The following is a 22,252-nucleotide window of genomic DNA, read 5'->3' on the forward strand; positions in this document are numbered from 1 at the left end:
TGGGTGGATTGAAGGCAGGTGTGTCTCGGTGTGCCACTACTTATGTCAGAAGCAGCAAACATGTTTCACATGCATTGGAAATCGAAGTTTTAGTTTTTTTATGAGGACAAATTTGTTGTTTGTTTAGTCAGACTGCAAACCGAAAGATACAAATGACAAGTTGTGTTTTTTTTTTGTGGGAGTTACTGTGATTCCTGTGATATAGGCTAGATATTTTTCCCTGCTTTCAATCTATTTGCTATGCTATGCTAAGCTAATTGCCTGCAGGCTGTGGGTTTATTTTTAGCATACAAATATTTTTATCATATCTCATGTAACTCTCAGCAAGAAAGCATGTTTCTCAAAATCTCAACCCACCCCCACCCCCCACCCCCGTTCTGGGGCCTCCACCCTGTCTTGTTAGCAGGAAACCTTCCTCATTCCCACTGTTTCACTGTGCTTTTACAGCTCCCCACATTGTTTGTGTGCACTCCATACCACTGTGGAAAATATACTCAAATGGAAATAAAAAGACCTTGTCAGGGCTCTGAATTGAGCACAGGTTGAAGCACAAGCAGTGGCATTTACATAATCAGTCGATTAACTGCATCTCAAAAAGTGCTGCTCCCCAGTCTGCTATAGCCTCTGATGGCTTCTTGTGGTTGTTGGTTGTAAAATTTAAATCTCTGCTGACACAGGCGTCAACACCATCTGCAAATACTTAGCCTGCTTCAATTAACAGAATAATGCTTTACCAGACAAAACCACTGTCTCCTGGACAGTGAAAATCAATGGCTGACACTGATACCTGCATTGTAACACAGCAGTACATCATGTCAACAGAGCCACCCATTGTTGCACACAATCAGCTGATTCAACTGAAAGCAGACCAAAAAAGCAGAGGGCATGAAGAGAACTCTTGGTTGTGCTTCTTTGGTTGGTCTATACAAACCGCACGTTATCCTCACTAATGGACATCTGAGGCTAGAGCAGCAGGGTGTCCTGACTCTCACACACCCAGAGGGCATCCTCACATCTGTCTTTTTGTCACCTTCTCACCCACACACCCTGCTGTCATCACCTCAGTCTATAGCCCAACGTATGTCCAGATCTGCAGAACTGATCCACTGCATCACATCTCCAACACCTCCTCCTCATCTAATAATCCTCCCAACCCCCTCCCACTCAACTAAGGCTGAATATACTTGTCTGACAAACAGACAAAGGAGGCTTGACACTTGACTTATACATGTGCACACACTTGAATACAAACATTGGATGAGGTCAGCTGATTTGAAAAGACTTCATGATCAAATATCATGGTGACAACACTAAACCCTCTTGACTCTTGACACTAAAAAGGTTTGATCTTGTCAGGAGGTGTGACACGTATTCTAAGAGTGAGTTCAGGGGATGGCTAACAGATATATTTCAATGATTTGTTATTGTCACCCTTGGTTGAACTTTTCAACATTTGTGGAATTGTACTGGTCTAAAGACATTTATCCAGATTAAGACAATATGAACCATACTGTGCTGTGTGCAAACATTTAACATCATATAATTAATTTAAACCTGTAACTGATGAAACTCCCTGTTCAAGGCAAGGCTGCAGACAACTCACAAAACAAAATCTTAGTATGGACAATTGACAAAAATGCTGAAATACTTTAATCAAAGTAAATACTACTACTTCTTCTTAAGGAGTATTTAAAATAAGCCTTTATATAGTGGCCTAAAGGCTTTAAAGAAAGTTTACATTATAAGAGCTTTGAATGTGGTGAGTCTGAATTTTATAATGTGTTTATATCCATACACCTTTCAGTTACCTGCTGTAAGAATGACAGCGATGCCAGCTCTAGTTTCATCAGGCAGCATACTGCAGCATCTTTTAAAGTTGTTTTGGGAAATGGCCATTGAGTGCTCTGAGTGCTAATGGATCTTCATTGATAACCCTTTGTGGCAGGGCTGGGCCAAGTATTGATTAGGAATCTACAAAAGGTTTAGTGAAAGCACTCAGAGTAGTTTACATTAAGAGCAGCTGCTGATAAGGAAAAGGTGGAAAGGTTGTGGTTTTGAATTTCTTCCTTTTCTGTGGAAAATATTTGAAACACTGCTACAGTTTCCTCAAACTAAAGGTTCAAGCGGTCAAACTGCTGAACAGAAAGTTTTCCTGAGCAACATTACTCTGATCTCTCACTTCCCTATTTGACATGGGAATAAAAACACAAGCAAAAACATTTAAAATATCTTTAATCATTGGATAAGCTTGTATAATTTACATACTGCATAATATAGTTCTCCACATCAATGAACATAATCAGGTATTTGTTGAACATTTCCACATTACAAAGAAAAAAATAAACATTTTTCTCTGGGGCTCATTGCGTAACAAAATAATAAAAATGCATCATACCATGAAAATAAAAACTGTTCCACTCAGTCAAGCAAGATATCAAGTCGACTGATCCAGTGTACTGCAGTCAGTCTCAGTGGCTTTTTATTTTCCAATCCTTGCTTTGTGCTGCCTAAAGTTAAATTTTGGACCCTGTTCAGAGCCCAGTGTGCACTCAGTGGGGTCTATTTCAGTTCACGTCCATCTCTTTGAGCAATTTGGGATGTGAACAAAACACACACACAGGGATAAAGTATAAATAAGATTCAAGGAAAGGAAATGCTTAATGGCTCTTTTTGAGTAGCTGTCAGGTACCTAGAGACCCCCATCAGTTCTGGGCTAAATTGTGCTTGTGTGTGTGTGTGTGTGTGTGTGTGTGTGTGTATGTAAGAGGAAGGAAGAAAACAGCAGGACACCAAGAGGGGAAGCTTCCTTTTAGCCATGTGTGTGCTGCACTGCTCAGCTTACTGTTTCTCCCTCTACTCTGCCTCCAGGGAGACAAAAAACAGTCTGTCTTTAAGCTTCTCAAAAATGGCCAAAATTTGCAGGAAAAGAGCTCTTGACAGCTTTTCAGGTGGCCCAACAGAGAGGGTGACTGGGCTGTGTATGAATACTGAACAGAGCAGTGGGGAGTGTGAGAAAAAGGACTTCATGTACAGAGATTTAGTGTGCTGCAGTGAAAATGGAAAAACCGACTGAATTCCTAATATCCCGAGGAACATAGTTATCATCTGAAGCTGACACTGAACGTGTGGCTTGTGTTAAACTGGGTGGCTTCTGATTTCTGCTTCTCATGGACTCAAAACCTTTACATTTTTTTAATCATCTTACATTACAAATAGTAAAACATTTCAAGCCAAAATTGGCTCATTGACAGGAACAGATTAATCAAATTTTTTGATTACTAATATAATAAAACTGAAACTTAAAGAGTTCAACAGTGTTGTGAGCCATTTGAAAGGGAGAAATCCCTTTCAAATGGCTCACAGTTTTTTGGACTTGTTTTTGAATCTTGAAGTTCTCGATCTTGTTTAGCTTTGGACAAAACCTATTTTTAGTGACAAATACATAAAGTACTTACAATACCAGGAAAGCCTGTGCTTTTTAAACTAATATTTTCAACATTTTCAAGAAATACAGAATAGTGCTTTGTGCAGCAGCCAGATTCATTCACTGTCCTTCGTCAGCCTGTGTGACTTTATTAAATTTTCCTCCTGGTGTTTGGCATATTATGATATGATACATAATAATACTGCCTATATAAAGTGTTTATATGTTGTAAACAATGACTTTGTTAATAGTTAATTTACTAATGCTTTACAGTTCAACTATATGCATTCAAGCATGCAAAAATTGTGAAAAATCACATTGGCTGATCTTTATCTTTTCTGGTGATAATAGCATTAAATGTGTGTAATCTATTAATCAGTGTTCATGGGTTTCTCACTTTCTAATAAGCCTACAATTCTCAAAAAAATAAGGAAAAAAAACCGTTAAAATGTCATTAATTGAGTCTTCAGATGTAAAAATCAGATGATCAGTGTTAAATCATCAATTCAAAAAGGTCTCAGTTATGAAGTTTGAAGTTAAAAGCGTTATGTGTTGTTAATAAATAGATTTTGGTCCACATCTTGTGCAGCATTTTATTTAATAAGTGGTCAAATGATCCAACCAGTCGAAGTGATTTTTCACAACCATGTGTAAAGCCATTACTTACAACCTCTTTACAAAGCGTGCCTTATTGGAAACATGTATTTGAAAATGTAACCAGGATTCATCACAAAGTACTAACAAAGGTGTTAATCATCACTTCAGCTGTTGATATTCAGCGAGTCAACAGTCATCTGTTTTATTTCACCTGCCATTATCCAAACAGTGCTGTTATACTGCTGCTGCTGCAGTGAACACTGTTGTACGTAGCCACTAGAGCTGAAACCTGGTCGGTCTCATTGTCATGACAACCATGTGGATATCCACTCGTCTATGTAATCATACTGTTTGTCTTGCGCCCAGAATAGCTGGAGGGTGCCCGGCACCTGAAGCCAAGGCAAACACATCAAGCACTGGGCATCTGACAAATCCTGGACATCACAAAAGGACAGAACAGAGGGATTTTTGAGTTGTGTTCATTTTCATTCCTTATTAAAAATTCTGGAAAGTGAGGAGGGACATTTATTTCAGCTTTGACAAAAAGGTATTTCCCACAAGCTTGCCAGTTAGTAACACTTCCATTTTTGCTCATGCACACAGCAGTTATCATCCCTCATGTTCAAAAACAATCAGACCACAAGCAACTCCTCCTGGCACACAGACTGTCAGCACTCATTAACTCTTGTAGACTGGATGTGCCCAATGAAAACACATTAAACCATCATGGGCTACAGTATATATGCAGAAAGACACACTATAGCTTGATGTAATGTGTTTTACAGGTTTGTTCCCTGCATTAAAATGTATTTTTTTTCATATGGCTCAGCTAATTTGGGAAGAAAACCACAAACTAGCAGAACAGACAGTCTCTTTGGCATGCAATATTGCTTTACAGCCAACACATATGTTAAAAAGGGAAGGAGGCTTCACATGACTTCATGCCTACACGGTGGCTGGATAATATACCATGGCTGAAATACTCATCCTGAGACTGGTAGCTGATGCTCTATTTGTATTTAGAGAGGGAAAAGATTCCAACTCGTCCAAGAGTTCAAGGTCCAGTCTTAGCTTAGTTTTCCTCGCCTGTCTCCAGGACAGGCCTGTTTCTGCGGTGCCGGTTTTATGGTACTGTCTCCAGTGAGAGGGCATTGTGTGCGCATGATGTGTGTGTTGGCACAGACTGAACATTTCCATCAAGCCAGTGTGGTGGTGGAAAGTAGGATGAAAAGAGAGGCAGGAGGAGGAGGAGAGAGGAAACACTTCAGCAGCTCAAACAAATGGAGATGCTGAGTTTAACATCGTTCTGTATTTGCCAATAGAGACAGAAGTTCTGTACAGTGAGATCCAGCACAAAGTGAATTAAGATGGACTGGCTAAGTTGACTCCAAGTAAATAAGTTATGACAATTAGTTGAATTACATTAATGCAAGCAGTAAGCAGTTAACAAGTAGTTAACTTTTTACATGAAGAGAAAGAGGCTAATCCATTAATTGACTGTTCGCTAAACCCCTCTCTATTTAGTCACTATTTAGCATGTTCGGCTATCTAACTTAATACCTAAAGTAGTTAGCCACTTCCAAGACAAACTAGTTAGAGTTAGCTAATTAGAGTTTGTAGGGGTACAGGTTATGTAAATAAAAAAATAAAATAAAATAAAAGGCTGACTGTTGTATTCACAATGCAGTGTCCTGGACATGGACGGTGTCAGAGTTTAGGCAAACATTAGCAGCTTAGTCCAGCTTTTTTCTGGATTTGGGGAAGTTTACCATCCAGCAACCAAGGCCAACTTTATCCAAGCTAGCATTACATTTTCCAAACAAGTCACTTAGTCCTTGTCCTCAAAGCCTTTTGTCTTGTAATGATAAAAGTACTCCTCTTATTCAAAGTCAATTGAAAACATTAAAAATTCAGCTGAAGGCATTGTTTTCAACCAACTCATAAACCTAATGTTAGCTTAATTAGCTAGCTAGCTACAGTACACCTGATAATATCTGCTAGGTACAATTTGAGACAGTAAATCAACGGTCATCGGACTGAAATGAGAGGCCTGCTGTTGTTTAACAAGCTTTGTTTAACAATTTAAAAATTACTACAAATTTCAGGTTAAGCTGCCCTCCTGCTGTTTTAACGACATATGCAACAACAAAGAGACTTCCAGGCGTAGCAAAATATACTAAAGAAGGAAAGGGTATTGCAAATCATTAAATGGGTTGCAAAAAAAAACAAAAAAAAAGAGAAATCTTTTTAATTGCAAGAATTGCTTGCATAAAACGACTTTTAGGATGCAAAGGGACTGGGGGACTTTTTTGGTATTGACTGCAATGTGTCCATACCATGTATCGAAAACTGTCATTTGTTATGCTATCACAATCAATGTGTATATTGAATTGGCACTGGTACTGAAAAGTTTCAACAATTCTCACCACTAAAAAGACAGATCAAATGAAAGAGGGACACAGAAGTGCAAAATGATACCAAACAAGGAAGAAATTCACTTTAAATGTCAGCTTTCAGAAAGGTCATATGACTTTTTATAAAGAGCTAGTTTTTTGACAAGGTACACTGTAGCATAAACTTATACTGATTATGTAATGTCCTCCATTGCAGCATTAGCATGACAAATTGCTGACTGGCAGGAGGTGCAGTAACACTGTGATGAATGAGCTGAAAATGCTTGAAGACCTTTGGGACTCATCTGTTCTTATCCAAACCTGATAGGCCAGCTGTGCTCAGGCAGGCAGTCAGCACACACAAACACACACATCCTCTCCCCGTCAATAGATTTTCGAACTCCTGAAGTTCAGACAATTTTCATTTTCATTTGCTCAGGAGAGGTTACTTACATAAGCCAGTAGAAAGGCTTCAAAAAGTATTGCTTTTCGTCTGTGATTGTGTTGGGTCCTCCACGCATTTCTCACGATTCAACCAATAAAGCTCTCAGCACAGAGCATGCAATATCCACCCAGCCAGTGTAACACAATTACCACTCAACACTCCAAGAGCACACAGACTGTTGTTGGTCTAGCCATTTGTACACGCAAGCAGTGGCCAGGAGGAGGCAAATATAATAAAGATAAAATCAGTCAAAAACCCCAGATTATCATAACAACAGTGCAGTCATCTCAGGAGGGAAAGTACAGGCATATGTAGTAAAGGTTTACACCAATCAGGCACAACATCTGCTTTCAAAAACTAGCACAGATTACCATAACTGTTCAAAAACAAAAATATTCAGCCATATTCAGGATTTGTCTACAACCAGTCACAACTAGTAGCTGTATTGTGATTCAGTGAAATATACAGTATTGCAGATGGTTGCATAATCACCGAAGGTATTAACTTCACAAAGACACAAATGCTAACAGTGGGTACATTATTTCTCAATGAGGAAAACGTTTACTAACCTCAGTGCTCTGTCCTCTATGTTGTTCATATCATCTACTGTTCAGGGAGGCGTTTGGGGAGAAACACGCTCACAGATTTTATCATAACACTTATATTTAACATTTGTGTTGATACTTTAACTACTAATTAGGTCTATAATCATTGGAAGTGTTCAGTTACATTGTCCAAAAATACTGGTCTATACAATAAATCTTATTTGGGACTTGAATGAGAGGTTGATAAGGGGGAAACTTTGGTTTTAACCATACCCTACCTTAAATGCAGTACAGGAGGCTCACTCAGTGCTATTGTTAGTGAGGTGAAAGTAGTGATGATTGTAGGGGTAGTTTTTCCTAGCCAAGGACTCAGGACCTCCCTTAAGGATCCCAAGAAAAATGAGCAAATATGAAAGAAAAAAAAAGAATTTTAGCTTTTTTTTTTTTGTGAAATAATGGATATCTTCCCTTTCATTTGAAGGGGTCGTACAACAACATGGTTGAGAACCACTGTTGTAGAGGATCCACAAAATGTTCAACAGCAAGTACAGTATAAAAAAATGAAAAAAGTCTTTCTTTTATGGGTTTAGAATAAGTATATAGTATTGTACTTTCTGGGACTTATTTTTTTGGGGTAAAGAGGAGAACGTCAAATTATATTGTAAATCTTTAAATTTTCTTTAGCTGATACTGTATACCACATGTCAATCTGAAAACATGTTTCAGCTCTTCAGCAGATCATCCCACTGTGCTTTATTTCTAGGGAAAATAAAATAAAATAAAATCAGGGAATGCCAAGAAAGACCCTGAGAAAACTATGACAAGATTTTAAAAGTTTGTGTGAGGCAGCCCGCTTTGGCTAACTATGGTCAAAATCCTGTTATGTGCGTCCATCTTATTACTGACATCAATGTTTTATAGAAAGTTAGTGCAGTCACAGGAGGGAACAACAGAACAAACAAATTATTCTTTGTCTTTCAAACCCAGTGTGTTTTAAAGAAGAAAGCCTCACTATGTGCATTTCACAACAGCAGTTCACTCTTCTTCTAACCTTCACTCTGGTCTTTGATGTTACAGAGGGAGTGTTCAATAGTGGATTTAGTCCCCTCTGTTATTATCCTTCTTACAAAAACGTGACATCTTCTTGCGACTGCACCCATCGCCAGTGCGCGTCGTACTCCAGATGCATTTTGCCATTCATTTTGCAAGTATCCAACTCGATTTTTCCATTTTTGTAAGGTTTGAGTTTGGGGCTCTGGCTGGTTCCCAGTTTCTCAGTGAGGCTGGGGCGGGTTGGGCTGCCTGTTTGTGTGGTTGGTTTTTCCAGAACTCCGTTAACCTTAATGGATTGTGCCTGGATATTGTTCCTAGAAACAGGGCTTCCCTTGACTGTGTCTGCAGCCTTGCTCCACATGGGAACATCTTGCTTGGGGCCCTCAGACTTGGCTTGGGGAGAGTTGACAGAAACAGTTGGTTTCTCAGTTGCAGTCCCAGCATTTCCAGTCCCACTGGCAGCACTGGTAACCCCAGTCTCTGGTCCAGCTTTCACCTCCATCCCATTTCCAGCCCCAACTCCATTCTCATTTGCCCCAGCCCGAGTCCCACTTCCAGCCCCAAGGTAAGACCTCACCCCTACACCAACTCCAGTCCCAGCTGCTGGGGCCCCGGGGCCTCCTCCTTTCCGGCCCCCAGCAATAGCCTCTGAAACCAGCGGTGTGGTGGAGCAGATGACCGACTCCGAGCTGGAGGGGCAGTACTCATCCATGTCATCCGCCAGGGTGTCCAGGTAGCTGCCAATGGAGATGTTGTCCAACTTGTCATTAGGGTCCTGCAGGCTGCTCCAGGAGCCTCTCCAGGAGGTGTCGGGGCCCTCTCCCAGGCTGTACTGGCTGCTGGTGAGGCTGCTGCACCGGCTGGTCAGTGTGCTGCGCTCCTCCAGCAGCCATTTCACCGCCTCTATGCCTTCATGGACCGCCAGCAACTGCTGCAGGATCTTCACATCCACTGAGCGCAAGTGTGCCTGAGGGGAAATAAAACAAGGAGATAAAGATGAAATTACACGGAGACATGTTGAGTTTTATTTTTTTAGGCCGCTCATGTCTGGATATTTGCAATAGAAAAGAAAAAGTTACATATGAGACTGAACACAGTGGACCTGGAGAACCACAGGGACTCTGCAGATATTTATTTTAAGCAGTCATCTTTGGCTCTAGAGACGAGTGCAAACACCATTATAATGCTATTAAACCTTTTCAGATTACCATACTTGGAAGTAACATATAACAGAAGTTGGCAGGTCCAAGTAAACAGTATGCTGTAACTAATGTGGAAACAAATAAGGTAAAGGTAGTGGAAAAGCACTTAGAGATGAAAATAAAAGAGCACAGAGACAAACAGGTAAAAGAGAGAGAAGGTTTAGAGTAACATACTGTAGCTGTTTAAGTGTTACATGACCAAAAGTAACACTGAAGGAGAAGCTGTTGAGGGACTGAAATGTGATGCAGTGGAAAGTATGACACATTTGAAAAGAAAATCAAGGGAATAAAAAGCACCATTGGAGTAGTTTGCACCACTAAACGGTGCAAACTACTTGAATGTTTATTTATTCATGATGTCATGTGGCACAAATAAATAAAGTAATGATTAATCACAAATAACAGCAACTGCTGTCCTCTAATGTGATGTGTGGGGGAGGTTGACAAAGCTAAATGGTGAATAAAAAGACGACGGCTGCAGTCATGGAAAATTCCTCCCCAGAATACATTAGCAGAGGTCTGCGGTGAAGTTCGGGGCCAAGAGGTGATATATGGCACCGGCATTTAAAGCTCAGCCTGGTGATCTCCACTTCTCTCTGCAGATAACCAGTCTCTAATAAAGCTCAAGCCTTTAGTCTCTCATTATCTCTCAGTTTCCTTCACATAATACTTTTTTCTTTATTACTTTTTCTGTCTGTCTTTCGCTGTGCCCCTCCAGGCTGAAATTTGTACTTTACCACATTTACTGCGATAATGGCAACATTTTAATTTAGTCGAACTGATGATTAGAACATACAACATATAACAGACTTCAGAGAAAAAAACTTAAAATCATGGTACATGATTTGGATCTGCCCCAGAACTGAATGGGTTCTTCCCTGGCCCATGCCACATCCCTCCACTACATCAGTGCAAATCAGTCACAGGTGATACCACATTGATGGTTGGGTTTTCATGTACTTAAAGTAAAGTACCCCAAACAAGTACTTTACTAACCATACTTACTACTGTATTTTATAAATATACCAAGCACATAATACATGATGTTATAATGCCAATTAAATACATTTAACAGGGGCCATCGTCATAGGAATCCCAGCCAGACAAAATACACACACATATATCCATAAACACTCCATAAATGGTACATCTATATTTGGTTCTTATAGACTGTGTTAGTACTTTTAAGTAATCTTAAGGGTAGTTTTCACAACAAATATATTAAAACATATACCTTCCCTGCACTTCTACTCATTGGTAGAAGTGCAGGGACCACGAGCTGTTTAAACCACAGTATGCTGATATTTGTGTATTTCCTACACAAGGTCCTTATGACCTTTCTGGTTCTGTCAATAAAGTACATTGATTGAAACCTGCCAAGCTACTGATCTCCTGGTCCTGCATATTATTAGCGTCTTTAACTACACCTCTAGTGGAGCGATGCATCGTGTAGATTTAGTGTGTAAGTTTTTTCTGTTATGATTGATCTGTGTGGCTCAAAACAAACAAGTTCAAGAGTCTGAGATTCTTCCATCTACAAGGACAACACAACAGAAATGAATACTCCTCATACATCATCTCTGTGTGTAGGTGGTGGGAGACCTTTGTATGAACCTGTCACCAGTCAGTACAAGCTGCAGGGTAGAACTACTTTAGCCTATTTAGTCCTCTTCAGTTCAATGGCTTCCCTTCATCTTTCTCAGTATCAGGCCATCTGTGGTTAAACAAACCACACAGTGGGAAACAGACTTAGATCAGTGGATAACAATCTGGATTTTTAAATCCCTAAAGGTAAATCTCAGGAGACACAAGATAATAAATGGGAGGACAAGGAAAATAATCTGTTATGCAAAATGTACTTTTCCTTGACTTTTCACAATATTTTAATAATATATTATAATTTCTCAGTTTCAATATTTTTTACGTTGTCTTTGCTCTATTTTCATTTTCCAAGATTTTCTATTTTACAAGATTTGCACATCATCGCATTCTGTTTTTATTTACATTTTACACCATGTCTTCATTTTTTGGAAATGGGGTTGTAAAATAAAGGATAAGTTCACCTCTCCAGGCCTCTAAGATACAATTCTTTTTACCTCTTTTTTGCTTCTTTTTACAGGTTCACAAGTCCCAAAGTTTGGGGAACCACTGATTTAGACAATACTGCATCCTCACAGGGTTGGTTTGGCTCCTGTTAATTGGAGCTTACTTTGTAGTCCATGCCAAAATTATCTGTTGTAATCACAATCAATGGCCGTAACACTGTTACTTTCTAACACTGCCTTTAAGCTTTTAAACTGGTTGTTTATGTGACTTGTGAGGACATTGTGTCCTCTAGAGGATTACCTAAACCTAAACCATAACCACTACTACACCTTTACCCAAACCTTAACCAAAGCATAACTTTAATTTAACCAAAAACCAAGTCTTAATCCAAAAAAACAGAAATTATGAAGCTTGTGGGGAACAACACTGTGTCCTCAGAAACAAGATGATTCACCAAAATGAGACTGTGGTGTTTATCCCCAGATTGACTGATACAAGTATACACACAGAGAGACAGCACACATCAGCTGACATGCAGAAAAGACACCTGGGACAGGAGATGAAGCAGAAAATTAGAGCTTTTACACGGGAGTTTGTTTGCAGTAAAGTAAATGCACGAGCTGTGTGGTCTGAGATATGCTGACGCTGAAGTCACACTGTCCTCTGCATTAACCTGACACAGACACAGCTCTGACAGCATCTGATGAAGGGCAAAGAAACAAAGAGAGAGATTTAAAGGGTAGACATAACATAGAATATAAATATAACACCCATCCCATCCATCCACTGTACATGAAACACAATGAAAAAGCGTGCGTGTGTGTGACTGTAAATCCACTGGCGTCCTGGCACACAGACATTTGGGGTGGGGTTCAGGTTTGAGGTTTTTCAGCTGGCAGAGAGTGAGGGCCTAATGAGGGTGGCAGTAAAAGTAGCTCCCTGCCTGTCAGTGCTGAGGTGGCACAGTGTTAATGAAGCTGAGCGCTCCACCATGTCTGTGCTCACTCTGCTGCTGAGCTGGGCACATCAGAGAGTATAGACCCTGTAAATTCATCACTGCTTTTTTCAAATAAAGTTGACTAACCAAGAAAGTAATCGGCAGAAAATTAATCAGCAACTATTTTGGTAAGCGATTGATCGTTCAAGCAAAAATTCCATCTCAGTTATGAGGATTTAAGTTTTTTTTTAACTGAAAATCTTTGGGTGTAACATTATTGATCAGACAAAACAAACAACTTGAGAATTTTATGTTGGGCTTCAAGAAATTTTGGACATTTTATAAACTAAATGGTTAACTGAATAATTAAAACACATTAGATTAATTGTTCCTTGCAGTCATAAATATGTATGTTTCCCTCAAAAATATATTCTGGCTCAAGCAAGTGTACAGAATTAATCCTACACTTTCCAAGGAGTTAAAAACATAGAATAAAAAATAAAAAAGGGGGGAAAAAAAGGAGCAGAAATGTAACTGTGCTTTCATCTTTCAAACTTAATTACTTATCTGTGCTCACTCTTTTACTCTTTTACTTCTATCTTTATTTTTAAAATCAGAGTTTTATCCATGAACACTGTTGATATCCCCTTGTGTTACTGAATAAGAATATGCAAATATGTCCTTTATGCAAATTAAATAAAACATGTTTTTGTCAAGAACTCAAAATGCCTACACGCATCTACAGTTCGTGTCTTGTATTGTGTGTTATTCTGTTGTTGCTGGAGGTTTTTCTTTCATCCCATTAATCTCATTAGTTCCAGATTGATTACAGCCAATTATGTGATGAAGTCAAACATACTCATTATAGTGAGGACCCTGTCATATGAGAAAGGTCAAACTGGGGCCAAAAGGTTTTTTATGTGACAGCAGTTTATGTGAGCGGGGGATGGAGGTCCAGGACTATGCAGCCTTGAGGACTGAAACACCATTAATCATCTTTTCTCATTTTTTCGGCCGTCGGTACACAGCCAAACAGATTTCAGTTTTCCTACTCAGGCACGAGGCCAGGCACCTCCTGGCTGACCCATAGGATTCTGGAAAGCTCATTTTCCTGCCTTTTATATCCGGTACATAGCATATGTGTGTGCACTGCAAACAACATTCATCAAAGCAACTTATCTAACTGAGTGAGATATACAATATACTTTGGTTCAGATTATGGGTAAAATAGAGAGCGATCAGTTGGTGCACTTCCACTTATTTATACATTTTTTAAACTGGCTCAACTTTTATTCAGATGATAGCAGGTGAGCTACACATGCAAAATGTGAAATCTGTCTACAAACAATTCAGCATGAAGAATGAAGTTTCCAATGATAAATGAGGGAGTAATAAATATCCCCTGGGGTTTAAATGGAGCAATTTCTTTCATGGAAATGAATCTGGAAGTCAATAACAAACTAACCTAATTTGGAGAAACAAAAGCATAACTCTAGATGCTCTCCTATCTTTTCTGTTTAAACATGCAAGATGTTAGGAAACATAGCCTTGATTCCCAGATATTACATCTAATGAACGCCATATCTTAGAGGATTAAGTTGCTACAATGTGGGTCTTATTCTTGTAATTTTGGCCATCATTCTTATCTGTAATAATAATAATATTGTTGGCTTGTTTACAACCAGTCTTCAGCTGTCTGCTTGTGTTCCTTACACCCACCTGTCTTCATTGCGGAAATGAACTTATCAGTTACGTTAGCCATAAATGACTATGAAAATAAGGCACAAGTTGTAATAAAGCAGAATTTTCCTTCAAGCTTTATCTTCATGTAATAATAGACCAGTTTTCCCTCATTAATGATCTTAAATACATCAAGAGGCTGCAGACTGGGGCGATGTTTAGAGTAAGAACACAGTTTCCATCATGCCCTGACAAACTGGGTGTCTAAACACAGAGATTAATGATACAGTACATTCTGATGACGTATGCACGGCTGAAGCCTGATCTGTGACGCAGACTCTCCGGTGTGGTGAAAACAGCTTCCCAATGTCACACAGCTACCTAAGAGACTGCTGAATCACTGCCAGCAGGAACAGCACGAACACACACTCGATCTCCCACACACCAGCAAAATAAACACAGTCTCGCTCTCTCGCTCTCATGTCCCCTGGTGTCACTGTCTGTCGTTTCACATTCCCAATCTTAACTCGGGCTCTCTGCAGACATACGGCGTCCTTGCAGAGTCCCTCCAGTCTCTATTAGACAGCAGAAGGTCGCCCCTGTCTCTCTAAGAACCCCCAGCAGCTCCATCTGTCTGTGCTCACCTCTGCTGCATGAAAACTCCACTCATCTTTTTTGTTCTCCAATTTGTATTTTTCTGTCTCTGTATTAGATTTTTTTTTTAAAGCAAAATCTTAATCCCTCTTTCTTATTCTGTTTCTCCTTTTTAGACTAACCAGCAGACGTGTAGCAGCAGGATTTCACTGCACAGTCCAAGTCAGACCGAATAATGATAACATGATTCATGAAATTACAACATTGGAAAAAAAATTCTAGTGCATTTCACTCCTTATTTGAACAAGCAGCTTCTTTAAATCTCATCTGCTGACATTGCCCTTTGTCCATCTATTTTTAATGAAAGATTTACTGTAAAAACATAAGTGACGACAGTATAATGGAAGAGAAAATGGCAATGTTAAATTTACACTGTCAGAAACCTGATAATGGTTTTCTTCTTATGCAGTCGATGAACCCTAAAGCTCCAGCCGCTGTGAAAACTGAGAAGTCCATTCAGGTTCACTGGTAAGTTACACGCATCAAAACCAGACAGAGAGGAAGTGAGACACAGTAAACAAAATGTGATGGAAGAATATAGGAGCTCAGATTGTTTAGCAATGATTTAATTAGACAATCCTTCACTGACATTATCTGTGAGGAGATAGCCAGTAGCCAGACGTAGACAGAAGATTAGATGGATGAGTCCCTGCAGTTCAGCAGCTCTGCACTCAAAGCTGACTTTGCACTGACATTCATCTACACAGAGGTGAAAGACGGAGATAGAGAGTGACAGGGAAAAGCTACAGAGAGAGACAGTGAGACATGGACAAAAAGAGAGAATGACATATCCTGGGCAATAACACAACATTCACCCTTTGATATCTTAAAATACAGGTGCTGATCATGAATAAAATATCCAAAGCAGCTAGTATTCAATGGGCCTGTGTATATGTGTGTGTGTGTGTGTGGCAGACTGCCAGTCTTCCGTGGTTTTAAAGGAGTGTCTCTGTATCCTGTAAATCTGTTAAGATCAGTGTGGATTGTCTCTTCCGTCAGACAGCTGGAGACAAATGCAAAAGACAGAAGCTTTAAAACCGATGAACAAACAACACTAAAATAATTAAGAACAACATTTATCTGCTCTGTAAAATGTTCTCTACCATACTGAGCCATAAGCACCGACAAACCACAGTACATTCACACTATACTAAAGCAAGATGTTAGACAGCTTATAGGATCACATCTTAATGAAATACACTTTTAAATGTGTCATCTTTTTATGTATTTCTTTCCCTGGTGGTCAAAGGTCAAAGGTCAAGGCCACGGTGACCTCACAAAACACAGTTTTGGTCACATGAACACGCTATCTCTGGAAATTTGGCACAAATGTCCACTTGGACTCAGGGATTAACTGATAAGATTTTGGTTGTCAAAGGTCAAAGTTCAAAGATGAAGGTCACACTAACCTCACAAATGAAATGTGATATCTCAAGACCGCCTTGAGGGAATTTCTTCAGATTTGCCACAAAAATGCACTTGGACTCAAACATGAACTGATTAGAATTTGGTGGTCAAAGGTCAAGGTCACTGTGACCTGACAAAATGTGTTTTTTGGCCAATAACGCTCAAATTTGTAAGTGATGACATTTTATATCCAAATGGTAAAAGGCTCCCGGTGACATCATAGTGTTCTGCAAAAACACTTTATTCACACATGAACAGCTATAACTCAGGAGGGGGAGACTGTGACCATATTCCCTGCAACTTGGCTGGTTAGCGAAGGCAAATAACTGAGAGTATTTTTTTTAGTAACTGTAGTAACTATTTTTTTTATTGATTGTATAGATAAAAAGTTTTACACTGTGCCTTTACGTTACACAAAAGTGTTTCCTTTATTAGTTGTGTTCCTTTAAAAGCATAACATTAAACACTCCCACTTTGCATTTCGAGCTGATTGATCGACGTGTGTTACACAAAATTTTGTAGTGTGAAATTTATATGAGAGGTAAATGCAGCTTGTTTGTTCTAGTCTTACATTCACTGTAAGGAGTTGTGGAAATGCACCATAACATACTGTTTTTCCTGACAGTTAACAAGAAGCAGAGCTACATTTCATTTCTGGTGGTGACACAGTGACAACATGGCCCATACACACACACACACACACACACACACACACACACACACACAAACCATGCTGTGTGGTTACAGATGCACAGATAAATGAGGAACAGATGGACAACTATAACTCACAGACACGCTCACAGAAATGCAAATATGCAAGCAAAGTGAGAAAAAGAAGCAGATATTAGCCTATTTCAAAACATCCGCTTTATGAATGTGGATCTTCAGAAGCTTCTCAGGACGACAGAAAGTGTTCAGAATCAGAAAAAAGTGAGAAAAAAAATCCAGACTCTGCCAGATTAAGTATGCATGAGTGTGTGTGTGTGCATGTGAGTTTATTCATTTAGCATTACTCTGCAGACACTGTGTGTGTGTTACTGCACATCTTACTAAGCAGATTTCTGATGAAAGTGCAATGCTCAGAGCTCTTCTTGTGCACTCCCATCACTCCCACAGATGAATGAAACCACCACACACACACACACACACACACACCCACCCGCACACACACAGAGGCACAGCCTGGCTCTGAGCTGGAGGTTTCACTCCCCTCCAGTTTGGAAGTAGCTCTTTATCACTATCACTTCTCTCTCCATCCTCCCTCCTTTGCAGCAGAACAGTTTAATGGCTTAAACTGTTAACAAATCAGTCTGGTCCTCTGCTCTCGACAGATTTATAGAAACTCTCTGGATGCTTTGTGAATTCAAATTGGACACTTTGGGCAGTTACACACTTGGGAACCGGTTGACATCAGTGTCTGGAGGTTACAACCGTGAATTTCTCTGTAAGTCCCATTTGACAACTTAACAATTTTATTGTTTCCTATGTGGGCCGATGAGAAGATTGGAGACCAAATATGAGCCTGTGTGCGTTCTGATTTTGATAAAACTGGGAGAGATAATGTCACTGAATGTGTGAAAACACACACAACCACTACTTCAGATATATATTTTTTTTTCTAGCCTGCTGCTCCATAAACACAGCCATTATTTACACATACTGAATTCTTCTGCTTGCCATCGCAGTGCCACCTGTGGTTGATAGGGGATTGTTAATGCTGTAATAGCTCCACCTTCACCTTCACCAGCACGAGTGTTGAAGGAGGACTGAAGCTTGAAGGATGGATTCATGTGAGCTTTAGAATTTGGTGGAAACACAATGGGAGCAAATGCCCTCAGAGTAATCTGTAATTTTCACCATAATACGGTGTTTAGAAAAATAAGGTTTCAATATACTGACTATGGCTGCAACTAATGATTGTTTTCATTACCGATTAATCTGTTGGAATCTGTTCATAATTTCCTAGAGTCCAAGGTGAAATCATCAAATATCTTGTTTTGTCTGACTAACAGCGCAAAACTCCAAAATATTTAGTTTTCAATTGTAGAATATTGTGGAAACCAGGAAATATTCACAATGGCCATCTATAAATAATTAATTCAGTCATCAATCGATTATCAAAAGTGTTGCTGGTTCATTTTCTGTAGACTGACTAATTGATTAATCTATTAATCATTGCAGCTCTAATATGAAACATCTGGTTGTGTATTGCAGTAATGCAATAATGAAATATGAAATACAACTGTCCCCCCATAAAGTAGCATGTACGCTTAATGTGCCTGTAGTGGTCTGGTTTGCACCAACAACAAAGATTTTAATGTTAAGTACAAATGAATCCAAACGAAATTGCAAATTTTTGCATCATCTAGATGCAAGATGTAGAGTAAATGTTGAGAGGGCCAAGCAGTGCCTACTGCTGATAGTGTTATTACATTAAGTGTTCAGTTACAGTAGGGGAGAGCATTATTTCCTCCTTCCAGACTCCTGCTTCTAAAGTGCATTTTGATTGCCAGCAACCTAGAAACCTGGAGTGAAATAAGTTTCTATTTCTAACATGTGACCAAGCTGATAATGTGTTTTGGATGTTTGAATGTAGCCAATGTGTTTTGGAGCGACTCTCTCAGAAGACAGCTTGCTTTGTTTGGGAGGTGGTTTGTGGTGATGCATGTGCTCTATCACAACCCACGGACTGAGTGCACGCCTGCATCTGCCACAGGAATGTACAACATTCATGATCATTGAAGGGAAAAACACAACAGTGGAGCGGCGCATTAGTTCTGCTACAGACCTCTGTGTTTAGAGGAGGTGGGATCCAAGTAAACAAGAAGACACAGAGATATGTTATTTGTATAACAGGGAAAAAAATCAATCGAAGGTAAATAATCAAAGAGCAGCCTCGGCTGAACAAAAGAAAACATTCGATCACAGTTCATAAGCTTTTAAATATGATAATCATTATATGTGAAAAACAAACATGGTCTTAAAATATATTTCAGAGGAATGATGTACGAGTGTATCACATGAAAAGTCCCAGTATGTACAGAAACAAAGTGACGCTATAGATGATACATTTTCAATGCTTTGATTGAGTGATAACCACCTGACAAAAGAAGGAGAGGGAATTCACCATAGGACTAAAGGCCTTTGGTGATCAACTCATTTCCTAGCAACCACAGCCATCTGCAGCTGTTGGCACGATGAGGTGATTTACTGAGAGAGTACAAAGGCTCTTGACGTTTTACTGACTGAACCAACACTCTTGATATTATCATATTTCTCTGTGATGTATGTAACTCTTTGGTGGTTTTACAGATACTTTAATCTGCTTAGACTGAGCCACACTACGAGTCAAACCAATAAATCAGCAGGCCAGTAGCTTATCACAGATACACCAATACTGGCATATATTTTGGATAATAAGTGACTAGAAATTGTGGTAAAGAAATGCCAAAGATATGTCCAAAGGAGTTTGGAGTGTTGCCAGTACAAACACAAAGCCATTAAATAAGAAATAATTAAAAAGCTTAAGACCAGATGGTCCAACAGTGACACGTAACAGCAATGTTAAGAAGAGGCAAAGCCACAGGAAGATTTCAAATTCTTCGATCACTACTTTTCTGGTGATTTTACACGAATATTAAGATTTTGTACCAGCGTAAGTCCAGCATAGGCTCTGACTGCAAAGTGGGTACCTGCTCAGGAAAACAAGCTTAAGGATGTACTTTTGAAAGCTAGAACATAACCATAACCATTCATTAAAACAAAAAAAACAACAACAAAAAAAACATATACATTTAATATCTGTCCTTCATGGATCGGTGATCAAATACAATCAAGTCTATAAAGACAGACAATTAAACTCACAACAGAAAATCAGAGAACTAAATAACATTAGGAAAAAACACAATATTGTTTTTCATTGATAAGGGGTTATGCATATGTTTTCAACTATATTCCTGAGTCAGGTGAAACTGATCCACTGTTAAATGTGTCTTAACAACTAGCTGCAGTGTCCACTGGAGCAGAGAGATGGCTCAATTTCACAACCTTAGCTAAGCATCAATGTGACAGCTCAACACTGTGGTGACTTCAGTGAGTGCCACATCCTGGAAAACAAGAGTCTATCACACACACACACACACAGAGAGAGAGAGAGAGAGAGAGAGAGAGAGAGAGAGAGAGAGTCGCCTAAAGCACTCTTACCATCTCCATCTTCAGTTTCCTTATCTTTTCATCCAAACTCTTCCTCCCCGTCTCCTTACTGGTATCGTGTGCGGCAGTCAGCTTGGCGTCTCCCCGGAGAGAGGACGCTTCTTCCCGCATCCACCTGAGCAAACCCTCGGGGGTCTTCCGGCCGATTTTCATCTCTATGTCTTTGAGATCTGGGATGGCCTCGCTGGCGGTGCCTTCCTCCATCGTTCCCGTGCGTTTAAACCGAAAAGATCCGCTTCGTCTCTTGGAAATTGTTGCCTGTCAAGCTGCTAGAGTCACTTCCTATATGATTGTATGGCATCCTCTGCGACTCCAGCTGAGTCGGACTGCGCCAGGAGGGGTAAACAGTCTGACAGCATCAACACAACGTGTGGTTCTTCCTGCAGATGAATGACAATGCCTTTTTATCTGAGCTGTGTCACCATCCTGTGTCAAAATGACTAAGCCGCTGTTTCTGAACAAACCGGTGATCATCAAGTGAAAGCAGGAAAAAAAAAAAAAAAAAATCTTCTAATTTGCTGATTATTCCCTGTGGCTGCTTGATGGGTTCCCCTACAGCGGTAAACACAACCTGATCTCCGGAGCCCAGTCTCCTGTGTGTGAGCGCTGTGTGTCTAGTTGGAGACCCCTACCCTGAGCCACATTGCGCAGATTCCACCTGCATGATGACAGCGACCAGCAGCCGCAGAGAGAGAGAGAGAGAGAGAGAGAGAGAGGAGCCCAGACCGTCAAGTCAGCCATAATGACGTTACACAACGTCCGGTTGGGACTTCCAGAATAAAATACTGTTAAAGGAAGGCGTTGCTTATGAGTAATAGACTACCAAAATAAAACTTTTCTGTCTGAATTTTAAGTCCATCCTGTACCAAATAGGTTTTTCGAAGAATTCAACAGTATGTAAGCCCATACCACCCATAAAAACAAATAAGCAATATGATAGGAGATAATTATCCTGGGCAAGGCTGGAATACCCACCAGACAAAGTAGGCAACTTCACAGGGGCCCCAGACCCCCAGGGCTCCCATAATCCCCTGGTTTACTCTACTCTGTTTCTGGCAACACAATCCATCTTGTGGCCTGGATATTGAAGAGTTGTATTGTGCTCATCTGTTGTAAAGTTTTGTTTTATTAAACTGCTTTCATTTGTTTGGGTAAAGTATCTGATATTCAGAAAATGTTGGGCCAGGCAGTATTATTCCATCATAGGAGTAAGGCTGTAACCAGCAATTATTGTCATTATCAATACCTTGACATGACAATTATTATTTTTCAATAATAGATTGGTTGCTCAGTGTAAAAAACATCAGAAAAGTTAAATTAGCCTCATATTCAGTTGTTTCATTTTGTCTGAACAAAAGTAGAAAAAAACAGAATTTTGACTTTAATATCATGGGAAAAATTCACATCTGGGAAGTTAGTACCAATTACTTTTTAATCAATTATGAAAATTGCTGCCATGTCATCTCTGGTTTTGCTCCTGCCTGAAAAAATAATGGACCTGATGTGTATAATAGGTCAATAGGTCGATAGAAATTTATCTCGCCAAGGTCCTGGATCAACAATGTAATGCTGGACCCCTGTTGACACATATGCAACCCCTTTTGCTCTCTTTCTTCATGAATGTCCATGTGACACATCTAGACACAAAAAACAGTCC

General features: G+C 39.7%; 1 protein-coding gene across 1 annotated transcript; it reads right to left on the reverse strand.

Annotated features, from left to right (window-relative positions):
* Positions 1 to 2,215: 2,215 nt before the first annotated feature.
* lurap1 (leucine rich adaptor protein 1) lies at positions 2,216 to 21,265 on the reverse strand. The gene is made up of 2 exons (XM_071486185.1): positions 20,587 to 21,265; positions 2,216 to 9,424 (listed from the first exon to the last, which is right to left on the reverse strand). The coding sequence occupies exons 1-2, from the start codon at positions 20,797 to 20,799 to the stop codon at positions 8,528 to 8,530; spliced, it is 1,110 nt and encodes a 369-aa protein (XP_071342286.1). The 5' UTR covers positions 20,800 to 21,265; the 3' UTR covers positions 2,216 to 8,527.
* Between the last annotated feature and the right edge of the window lie 987 nt (positions 21,266 to 22,252).

Source organism: Trachinotus anak, unplaced genomic scaffold (genome assembly GCF_046630095.1).
Source record: "Trachinotus anak isolate AG129_WGS33_773 ecotype Australia unplaced genomic scaffold, CSIRO_AGI_Tana_v1 ptg000010l, whole genome shotgun sequence".
NCBI classification, from domain to species: Eukaryota; Metazoa; Chordata; class Actinopteri; order Carangiformes; family Carangidae; genus Trachinotus; species Trachinotus anak.